Genomic DNA, 10838 nt, shown 5'->3' on the forward strand with positions numbered 1-10838 from the left:
GCCTCTTCTCTTAATAATAGTATCTATTTTGTAATTGTCCTATTTACCCTTGTGATTTAATTTATTCTCAAATTTTTTTAATATTTCAGGGTTAAATCTGTCAAAATTTTCAGTTTTGGCTAACAAAGCCTCTTCTCTTAATAATAGTATAGATAAAGAAATTTTTTCAATTCTTATAATTTTTTTTTATAGTTAAATTGATTTTTTATATTTTTAAACGACGTAATTTTTAATTCATGACAAAAGAAAACAGTAATTTTCGGGAATTTTTGAGAGAAAAATAAAATAAACACCAAAGCAAAATCCCAAAAAACACAAGCGTGGTCGTACCGGGGGTATTTCCGTAATTGCAATAAATTATAGATGTAGTCGCTCCTCCTCCTCCTCTCTCTTTCATACCTGGTGCGACTCCCGGTCTTCTACAACTCCTCTTCAAAGCAAACACCTTGGCATTCCTGTTTTATCCTCCAAAATCGGAACGCGCAAAATTTCTCTCCCGCACAAACCCTAATTCTGACAAATCCGCCAGATTCAATTTTTAATTCCAACCCATTCCCACCCCCCCCACACACACCACCCCTTATCGGTTGCTTTCTTTTCTTTTCTTTTTTTATATTTTTTTTTCCTAAACGAAATCTGAACCGGGAGGGAAGATTGGGGGAAATTTCTAGGGTTTTGGACGGCGTGCATGGCGAACGGAACGGATTCCGACGAGTTCGTGGTGCGGTCTCGGGTCCGGCCGGGGCTGAAGCGCGAATTGACCTTCGCATTAGCTCAGGCGGAGGTCTCCTGTTCGTTGGGCCGGACCCGGGCCAGGAAGGCCCAGAATGAGCTTCCGGTGAATGTGAACCCTAAGAGATTGAAGAAGGAGGCGAAAAGCGAGCCGCAGAAGGACGACGAGGAGGAGAAGCCGGCGAGTGGTGGCGAGAATGTGAAGGTTGTTGAGGATTTGGTGGAGGCTATAAGCGAAGAAGATGCGAAGAGCGATGTGGTGGATCTAATGAGCGACGACGAGCCTAGAAGCCATGTGGCGGAGTCCAAGGTCGTCACCGAAGACGAATTGAAGAACGGTGTTGTAGACATGGCTATGGATAATGAGCAAAACGTTGGGTCTGTTGGTAATGAAGATGACGCTAAGCAGGAGCAATTGAAGATGGAGGAGCCGGAAAAGCCCGATTTGATTGGTAATGGTGAAAAGGTGGAACCGGAAAAGCCCAATTCGATTGAAAATGGTGAAAAGGTGGAAGGAGAAGTGATTGAAAAGCCGCTGAGGAGGTACACTCGGTCGGCATCGAGGCGGAAGAGCCAAGTAGCTGAGCCTAAGCTGACAGAGAAGGTCTGCGAAGACGAAATAAAGAATGGTGCAGTGGATATGACCGGCTGCGGTGGTGATTCCGTGAATGAAGATGAACCTAAGCAGGAGGAACAGCCTTTGGTGAAACTAGAAATCCTCAATTTGATTGAAAAGGGTGATACGGTTGAATGTGAGGTGAGTGAAACGCCGCAGAGGCGGTACACTCGGTCAGCATTGAAGCTTAAAAGCCAAGTGGCTGAGTCTATCTTGAAGGTCAGTGAAGATGAAATGAAGAATGGTGTAGTGGATATGGCTATTGATGATGAACCCAATACTGGTAGTGTTGGTGATTCTGTGGCTGAAGATGAGCCTAGGCAGGAGGAATTGAAGAAGAGTGAATCTGAACAGCCATTGGTGAAACTAGAAATCCTCGATTTGATTGAAAAGGGTGATAAGGTGGAATGTGAGGCGAATGAAAAGCCGCAGAGGAGGTTCACTCGGTCAACATTGAACACAGAGAATGAAGCCCTAGACTTCAATTCGGTTTCCCAGAAAAGCACACCAGCTGAGGTTGAGACGAAAATGCGGATGACTGTGAAAAAGTTTAGACTGTTAGAGCTTCTTGAAACTGGTATTCTTGAGGGGCAGCGGGTGACTTACCTTAAAGGATCAAAGGTACGTCCTTTTTGATTGTTGGTGCTGTATGTTTCACTGTGTATGATTATTACTAATGTTGCTTTAATTTTATAATTTTATTGTTGTTAGGGAAGAAAAACTGCAGAGAAAGGGCTTACAGGAGTGATTACTGGTTCTGGTATAATGTGTCACTGTGAGCGATGCAATGGAACTGATGTGAGTATTTTATGATGCCGTGTTATTCTGTCTTTTATTTTAAATTTGTCTCTTGCTCTAGTGATTTGATAGATTGGTTTATTGAATTTCTGTAGGGTGTTTCACCAGCTATTTTTGAGTTGCATGCTGAAAGTGCAAATAAACGTCCTCCTGAGTACATACATCTTGAGAACGGGAAGACCCTTCGGGATGTCCTAACTGCATGCAATTCTTCATTGGAAACCTTGGAAGAAGCTGTCCGGCTCGCTGTTGGTTGCTCATCTATAAAGACGTGTACCATCTGCCTCAATTGCAAAGGTTGCTTACCTTCACTTTAAGAAAATAAATGCCTTGGGATGTTCCTTTTTTTCCTTTGCATGTGAACCTTTCATATACAATCAAATGCAGGATCTATTTGCAAAGATGATACTAGATCAGCAATGCTTCTTTGTTGCTCCTGCTTGGACTTGAAAGAGACCCAAGCTAAGCTATCTGTAGCTGCGAAACCTTCTGAAGTTGCAAACGATTGTTCTGAGTAAGCTTTGCAACTCTGCTTGTTTGGTTATGTGTCATCTGATTGTTTGACAAGTCCTGCCTTTAATTGTCTATTATGACTTGTATGAGAGAGAGAGAGAGAGTTTAATGTATCTTTGAGAGGTAGAAAGTTAGCATTTTAATATTCTGTTTAAATAAAAATAAATTTTTGTGTTATCTGGGTTGTTATACATGGTATTTTGAATTCATTAAGCTTTTCAATAACACATGGAGTCTCACAGAAACTTGCGCTGCGAGTATGACAGTGACTTTTTGGCAATACTTGTTATTTTCTTCACATTTGATTGCATAGTTATGTTTATGAAATATCTATTGTAAACTGCATTCATGGATATGCAGAAGTGTACATCCAGCAAAGTAGCAATAATTTCAGTCATGCTTTATGTGTCTATCAGGTTGTTGGATGTATAGTTAGGGTTTTTGTTTTTCTATGAACTATAAACACAAACAAGTGTCTTTAATAATTAATTTGTTTAGATGTTATTATTACTAATTAGTGATGGGCATTTGGAAAATATTTCAGATTACCAAAGCCGGTTTCAGTTGCAAACTGTCCTGACACCGTTCCAGAGTGTCCTGACATTGTCCTAGAGTGCCCTAACGCCATTTCAAGGTGTCATGATACTGTTTCAAAGTGTCTCGGTACCATTTCAAATTGCCCTGATTCTTCTCCTAAGTGTCCTGATACTGTGCTGAAGAGTAGGTCGTCAGCAAGTAAGAGTCGAGGAAGAGTAACCAGAAAGTATTCATCCTCTCTCACTCTCTTGTTTTCTATTCGTTTCATGTTTATCGGTTTTAAAGAAAATTTTAGCATTTAATGTTCCTTTTTTATTTTTTTATAATCTAATTAGAGCACTCACTTTGCCTGTTGTCTGTCATTTTTTCATTAGGGATACCGGGATGCACAAGTTGGTTTTTGAGGATAATTTCTTACCGGATGGAACTGAAGTAGTTTATGTTTCGGGTGGACAGGTTGCAATTAAAACATGTGAAGTAGTTTTTTTTGGCTAGTTGAAGTAGAATTTTGTTTTGATTGATCGTTTTTTGCTTGCAGAGACGGGCTGTCGGCTATAAAAAGGGGTCTGGCATCATGTGTAGTTGCTGCAATACAGAGGTACTTTTACTTTTTATGGAGACTAATATTGTTGGTGGTATTATTAACAGATATATGATTGTCTTGCATAATGTGCAGGTCAGTCCCTCGCAGTTTGAAGCCCATGCTGGCTGTTCATCACGTCGCAAACCGTGAGTCCTTGGTTAAATTTTTATTTTTTAAGTTTGTGGTCTTGCAATTGCAAAATGATAACTTGAAAAAGTTTTCGGTCTTGCATTTTCTAAACGATAAACTTAAAAAAGTTTATCATCTTATGTACACACTGGTCCTGCACTGACTAATTCTAGCTCTGTCATATGACCTTTTGAATTGGGAAGACCACCGTGGGTGGGCCCATTTTTGGGTGGGAAGATGAATGTGGGCAATTTTTTTATTCATATTATGTTTTTATCTTTCCAGACTATAGTTCAACTTTGGTTTGCTTTGTTTGACAGCTACCACAACATTTTCATATCTAATGGGGTATCTCTTCACGAGTTGGCATTAAAGCTTTCAAAAAAGCGGAGGTTGTCTACCGAGGACAGTGATGACCTTTGCTTCATCTGCAGAAAAGGAGGAAAGGTCATATGCTGTGATAGTTGCCCAAGGGTTTTTCATGCAGGTTAGTTTTGTAGTTATTTGGCTGCACGAACACATATTTCTCAAATTTCATGTGTAGATTTTGTGTAGTATATGTTTATATACTGAAGTATGTTTCTATTGACATCCATAAAAGCGCTGGTCATGGCAATGCTTTGCAGCTTTTGCCATTTCTTTTTGAATGTTTTATTTACATATGTGAAAATGGTAAATTCCAACGAAGTTAGGGGCTGTGTCTGCTTCTGCTTGCACCGCTTGTTCCATCACACTGTTCATAACTTAATACATCCCTCCCTAAAACATTACCGCACTTCTTTTCACACTGTATACAGATTCCAAAACTGTCTCTTTTATTCTTGGAATACTAAAGGTAAAGAGTACTTGACTGGTCTGCCGTGGCAGAAGCCAAAGCTATGACAGTGCCATGGCTTTTAAAAATAAAAGATCAGGATATGGCCAGAGGGGGCTGAGAGAAGAGAAAAGTTGCATCCTTCAAGTTTTGTAAAAAGTAGATAAATGATATTGGTGAGTGTAGAATTTAGGGTGAATGCACTTCTGGTCGCACCTTTTATCCCACGACACTGCACAGCCCCCTCCCTCAAAAGTGAGTGAAAAAAATGGGAAGTGCGGCCTGGCCAGGGAAGATGAGTTAACCATATAGTCATATACAAAAGCGAGCCATTTTGCTGGAGTAACACAAGTCAAATTGAAGAATAGTTAACCATATAGTCATATACAAAAGCTAGCCATTTTGCCGTAGTAATACAAGTCAAATTCCAGTACAATACATTTGGCATGCAATCGTTCTTATGTGCTGGACCAGCATACAGTCTTGCAAGTGCATGCCCAACGCATTGTGTTAGCTTCCACAACTCTGTAGTCTATAGGTGATTGTGAGTCGAGTTTCTTAGAATTTGTTTGTATGATTTAACCAGAATTTTCCTGCACCTCTTAATGCATTTATTTTATTGTTCTTTAATTTTTCAATTTGATATGTCCAAGTAACTGCAAATGGAAATTTGTCCAGTTAACTGTATTTTTTTTTATAAATGAAACGAATGAAAAATTGGATTATTGATATTTTATTTTTTTATTATTTATTACTGCATGTGTAATTCGTGGGTGTCAAATCTGTCAATGTTCATCTATATCTGGTTTTCTCTTAACTTATTTGTTGTCCAAACTAGTTTTTATAGTAGTGTCAGAATTATGACACGAAAGGAACAAAAGAAAAGAGATGGCCATGCATATATATACTTCCACATCTCTTGTGCTTGATTTACATGTTTATGCCTTTTTTTTTTTTATGCGAATTGCAGGGTGCCTTTCTCTACCAACTGTCCCTAATGGTACTTGGTACTGTAAACATTGCCAGACTATGTTCGATAGAGACATAGATGCAGAGCGTAATGTCAATGCTGTTGCAGCTGGAAGGGTTGCAGGAGTTGATCCTATAAAACAAATAACCAACCGATGCATTCGTATTGTCACAGCTTGCGATGAAAAGTTCGGTGGATGTGCACTGTGCAGGTTGCATCTTGTTTTAGTCTCCTATCCTTCAATGATCTTATGTCTGTTTATTGTCATCTACAATAATATTTTCCGTTGAGCAATTACTGATTTCCATATCTTTTGATGATATATATTTTATCATGATTTGCTTAAATTTCTTGCGTTTACACAAACATGTAAAATTGATTTTGATGTCTGCAGAGGCCATGAGTTCAAAAACGAGGGTTTTGGTCCTGGGACAGTTATTTTATGTGATCAGGTACTATGATTGCCTACTTATCTGTGACCTTCCTAATTGACTTTGAAGTATTTAAATGTTTGCTTCTCCAAATGATATTTTTCCTTACTCTGCAGTGTGAAAGGGAATTTCATGTCGGCTGTTTGAAGGAAAAAGGAATTGTAGATTTGAAGGTGCATCAGTCATCCTCTGTTTGTATTTTGCACAGCAGTTTTCTGTATTATTGTTGTTATGCTCTCTTTTTGGCTGGTCAATTTATCTAAATATAAATGTACAAACATTTCCTCTCCAGGAAGTTCCAAAAGAGAAGTGGTTCTGTCACCCAGATTGTCTCAGGGTTCATTCAGCTTTGCAGAAGTTGGTAGTTCATGGGCAACAGAAGCTTCCAGAGTCCCTCTTGAATGTTGTAAGGAAGAAAAAGAATGAAAAAGGTCCAGCAAAGGGGGGTCTTGATATAAAATGGAGGGTGCTTAGTGGGAAAATGTCTAATGATGATGAAAGTTTACAGTTGCTTTCCAAGGCTCTTGCCATATTTCATGTGAGTAAAGTCATAATTTGTTACTCTGTTAAGAATATGTACGTCTTTTGTAACATCACCCATCTTTTACCAAGAGCCTCGAGCCATAGTGAACCATTCTAAGTTTGCTTTTAGGAATGTTATTTGTTAAATTTAGTTCTGTTAATGTATGACCACGTGTCCTTAAATTTATTTATAAAATAGGGGACAAGTTCTCCACTGATTATCTAACAATCATGTGTCCTTAATATTTCATGCTCCCAGGTGTCCACTGATTATCTAACAGTCATATGTCCTTAATATTTCATGCTCCCAGGCCCTTTGTCTATATTTAGCACCATTGACCTTCTGATGACTTTCTGTCAATTGGGGATTACATTTTGAGTCAAATTAGCCGTTTTTTAATATTTTTTTTCATTTCTTTTTCTGTGCTGTAGGATCAATTTGCTCCCATTGTTGATAAGGAATCAGGCCTCGACTTCATTAGGGAAATGCTTTATGGGTGAGCCAATGTGTTCTCTTTTTCATTGGCCATCTTTAGCAGTTACTTATTGTCATCCTTTTTTAATTGATTTTGACGTATTATATCAACTGAATATGCAGAGGGGCCATAAAGACTCAAGATTTTGCTGGGATGTACTGTGCTATAGTTACACTCAAGTGAGGATCATTTCCGACTCTTTTAGCAACCTTATGTATATGATAAGGTAACTTGTTTTATTTGACATGTATTGCTTATTATGCAGCGAATCGGTCGTGTCAGCTGCTATGTTTCGTATCTATGGGACAGATGTGGCAGAGCTTCCTCTAGTGGCAACAAGTGCTGATTGCCAAGGACAGGTTAGTTTAGTACTACTGTCCACCCTGTGTCGATGTGTGGAATGTTGGATTGTGACAATTTTTTTTTCCTTGACTTCTGCAGGGTTACTTTCAGACCTTATTTTCATGTATTGAGAGGCTTCTTGCATTTCTAAACGTGAAAATTCTTCTGCTGCCTGCTGCTGATAAGGCAGCATCCATATGGACAAAAAAATTTGGTTTTCAGAATCTAAACCAAAGTGAGGTGTGTAAACTGTTGAACTTCGTACCCCATATTTTTTTTTTGGTATAATTATTAATTCAAGTATTTTTATTCACATTTGCACCATGCACTGTTGCAGATACACGAGTACAGGAAACGTTACCCAATACTGATTTTCCATGGGACATCAGTGCTGCAGAAGTCGGTCCCCAAGCGCAGAGTACCTGGTTCACAGGAGAGTAAGGCGAAGGCGAAGGTTGAATCATCGTAGTTTAGTTGTTTTGAGATGGAGAAGCTAATATTTTGTAGAGCCTATCCCACAGAATGTACAGGGCTCCCATGTTTCTTGGTGTACAGAAAAGGCGAAGATATAGCTTAACAATACTGGCAGGTTAGGTTTTCTTTTTTGGTAGACATAGATATGAGGGATATTGAATCCACAGAAAATCGGGGAGTAAGTTCCGAAGACACTATCAAAACTCGAATATAGAAAGTTGGGGAGCAAGTGTATGGAGAAGTTGGCTCTGATGTCTCTGTTTCTGGGCACGGGATTCCATTTTTTGTAGCTTTGGTTTGGTTTTTCTTTGTAGTTTCAAACTTGCATTCGCATAAATTAAAGAACACAGTTTGAATGTGGTGATTATGGAATTGTAATCTTTCTTGCTGCGTTTCGATTCAGTTTTATCATCCGCTTTATAAACTAATCATAAACTAGACTAAAATGATCATATGAGTTCCGGATTTATGACCTTCTTGCAAATGAGGCAGATTATACAAATCGTACCGTTGCAAAAACTAGAGGGGTGATTGCATGTGAACAAAACCAATCAAGAACTTTACGAGGAGAACTGCGATTGGCCCGGTGTTCATTATCATAATAATCAAAGTTTGAAACACTTTTACCGTTAAGGAGCTAATGACGTGTCCCCCCTAAAATAAAACTAATTGCGTCACAAATCGGGGAACTAAAAAAAAGAAAAAGAAAAAGGAGCGGGATAAATTCAAAAATTTGAAATTCAAAAACAGCATGTGACCGACGCTTTGCTTTTTATTTTTTTTCAAATTACGAAAAGAAGAAATAAATGAGAAAAAGGGGCATTTTAGGAAAGCGAATTTACAGTTTACACCCTGGTAGAAGTTCCCTCTATTCACTCTCAACCCTATTATATAAAAACCCCTCACGCTCTTCTCTCCTCTCTCTGACTCTGTGGCTGTGTGTGTGAGGTATGTGTGGGCTTTTCTACTTTCTCTCTCCCTGCTCTAATTCGTGTTTTGGGTTTTGATCACACTATCGATTTCGATTGGGTTTTTGAAAGAAGAGGGTTTGTTTGCGCAGGATCGAAGTGAGAAAATTGGGAAAACCGGTTGAGATTTTGGGGGTTGAGAAGTGAGAAGTGAGAAAGATGGGTCAGATCCAGTACTCTGAGAAATACTTCGATGATACTTACGAGTACAGGTAACCCAACCCCCTCATTTTCACTTTCCATTTCTTCTTCTTCTTTTTTTTTTCTTTTTTTTTTAAATTTTTTTTTAATGTTTGGATTAACCGAATATGTTTGCACTACAGGCATGTGGTTCTTCCTCCAGAAGTGTCCAAACTACTTCCAAAGAATCGGCTTCTTTCTGAGGTAGGTTTTTTTTTTTTTTTTTTTTTTTGAATTTTTATTGTGATCAGGTCTGTTTTTGTTGTTATTGGGAACAATATTTGTGTTTGATTGCTGTGGAAAGGGATTTAGTCACTGAAATCTTGTTATTTAAATGTGTAATCTCAGAATTTAGTGGGTTTGTGTTTTGATTTTGGAGATATGCATTAGTATCATACAAACCCCAATTGGATATTTAACTGGGTTAATGCTTGAATTTAGTGTTTGGCTTCATGTTTAGTTGTCACTCCTCGATCCCCAATTGGTGCTTTTGCCTTTTTTCTTTTCAACTTGTCGTGTTGTTTGGTTTATGTCGAAATTGAAAGAGGAATGAGATAGTGACATTATGATCACGTACCATGTTCTTGATGCACAAGTAGTCATTAACGTTTAAGTGCAATGTGGTCTGTTGATGTTGGAATCCTAGTCCCTGAAATATAGTTATAACCCACATTTTTGTGTTGTGTTGTGTTTTTAGAATGAATGGCGTGCTATTGGGGTTCAGCAGAGCCGTGGTTGGGTCCACTATGCAATTCATCGCCCTGAGCCACACATCATGCTCTTCAGGAGGCCATTGAACTATCAGCAGCAGCAGGAGAACCAGGCTGTGCTGTCAAAGTGATTGTTGTGATGGAGCAGACCATGTAATCTCTATAACTGAAATGCTAGATAAGGAGAGGTTATTATATGTTTAAAAGTAATTTGGATGATGTTTATGTCCTGGTACACATGTAGTGTAATTCTCTCCTTTGGAGAATTGCAAGTCTTTAGTGACTTCCAACTACCGTAAATTCTGGTGTGTTACTATGTAAGCTGTGGTGTTGGTGAATTTATGTCATCGTACTGGTATCCTCTAGTTTATCTATGGTCAATGTACTGCTTTTCTTCTGTGGATTCAATTGATAATGTTCAGTTTCTTGCTTTAGAACTAGAATGATGTATGACTTGTGTGATTGTTAAATTTCTGACCAAGTAGTGGCTGTGATTTGAATCTTATCTTTTTGGTGGTTGATACTCACCAGTAGGCAGAATACTTTAGGAGTGAGTTTGCTAGTGATGTGAAAACCAGGGCAAAGTGAAAAACTAGGAGTGAGAGAGTTTTCTTTGCGAGTTGTCTTGAGTTATTTTTGATTGATGCATCAGAAGTGAAAAAAAAAGGACTTACATTATCCAAATTTTTGATCCCAAAATTTACTGGGCTTTAGTCAGTTATTTTGTTTAATTGGCTTTTCATGTGAAGACCTTGTATAACTCAAAGGTTAGATAAAAGAGGTTTATTTTTTGTATAAAAGTTTGGACATTTGGTTCCTGGCACTCGTGTAGACGTCTCCTTTGGAGAATTGCAAGCCTTGGTGATTGTTAATTATTGCAAGGCTTTGGTCAGCTATTTGGTTTAATTGGCTTTTCTTGTTTAAAAGTTTGGACATTTGGTTCCTGGCACTCATGTAGAAGTCTGCTTTGGATAATTGCAAACTGTGGTGTTTTTCTATGTAATCTCTGGTGTTGATGAATTTAACTGGGAATAGTTTAGTGA

The 10838-nt window shown here is 38.4% G+C and overlaps 2 protein-coding genes across 2 annotated transcripts; both read left to right on the forward strand.

Annotated features, from left to right (window-relative positions):
• The first annotated feature begins 385 nt into the window (after positions 1-385).
• LOC112202333 lies at positions 386-8320 on the forward strand. Its single transcript, XM_024343317.2, has 18 exons — positions 386-1969; positions 2060-2146; positions 2242-2443; positions 2534-2660; positions 3204-3422; positions 3571-3652; positions 3735-3794; positions 3873-3925; positions 4229-4395; positions 5693-5903; positions 6087-6144; positions 6240-6296; positions 6416-6661; positions 7078-7142; positions 7244-7300; positions 7387-7480; positions 7563-7703; positions 7801-8320. Exons 1-18 carry the CDS (start codon positions 689-691, stop codon positions 7930-7932), a joined length of 3339 nt encoding a protein of 1112 aa, XP_024199085.1. The 5' UTR covers positions 386-688; the 3' UTR covers positions 7933-8320.
• A 540-nt stretch (positions 8321-8860) lies between these two features.
• Positions 8861-10203, forward strand: LOC112202334 (cyclin-dependent kinases regulatory subunit 1). Its single transcript, XM_024343318.2, has 4 exons — positions 8861-8885; positions 8998-9117; positions 9229-9289; positions 9783-10203. Exons 2-4 carry the CDS (start codon positions 9065-9067, stop codon positions 9924-9926), a joined length of 258 nt encoding a protein of 85 aa, XP_024199086.1. The 5' UTR covers positions 8861-8885; positions 8998-9064; the 3' UTR covers positions 9927-10203.
• The last annotated feature ends 635 nt before the right edge of the window (positions 10204-10838 follow it).

This window comes from Rosa chinensis, chromosome 5, assembly GCF_002994745.2.
Source record: "Rosa chinensis cultivar Old Blush chromosome 5, RchiOBHm-V2, whole genome shotgun sequence".
NCBI lineage: Eukaryota > Viridiplantae > Streptophyta > Magnoliopsida > Rosales > Rosaceae > Rosa > Rosa chinensis.

Coding starts and splice junctions, on each gene's coding strand:
- LOC112202333 (XM_024343317.2), top strand. CDS start 689: ATGGCGAACGGAACGGATTCCGACGAGTTCGTGGTGCGGTCTCGGGTC. Junction 3,423..3,570: donor CGAGGAAGAGTAACCAGAAA/GTATTCATCCTC, acceptor TTTTTTCATTAG/GGATACCGGGATGCACAAGT. Junction 3,653..3,734: donor TTTATGTTTCGGGTGGACAG/GTTGCAATTAAA, acceptor TTTTGCTTGCAG/AGACGGGCTGTCGGCTATAA.
- LOC112202334 (XM_024343318.2), top strand. CDS start 9,065: ATGGGTCAGATCCAGTACTCTGAGAAATACTTCGATGATACTTACGAG. Junction 9,118..9,228: donor GATGATACTTACGAGTACAG/GTAACCCAACCC, acceptor TTTGCACTACAG/GCATGTGGTTCTTCCTCCAG. Junction 9,290..9,782: donor AGAATCGGCTTCTTTCTGAG/GTAGGTTTTTTT, acceptor TTGTGTTTTTAG/AATGAATGGCGTGCTATTGG.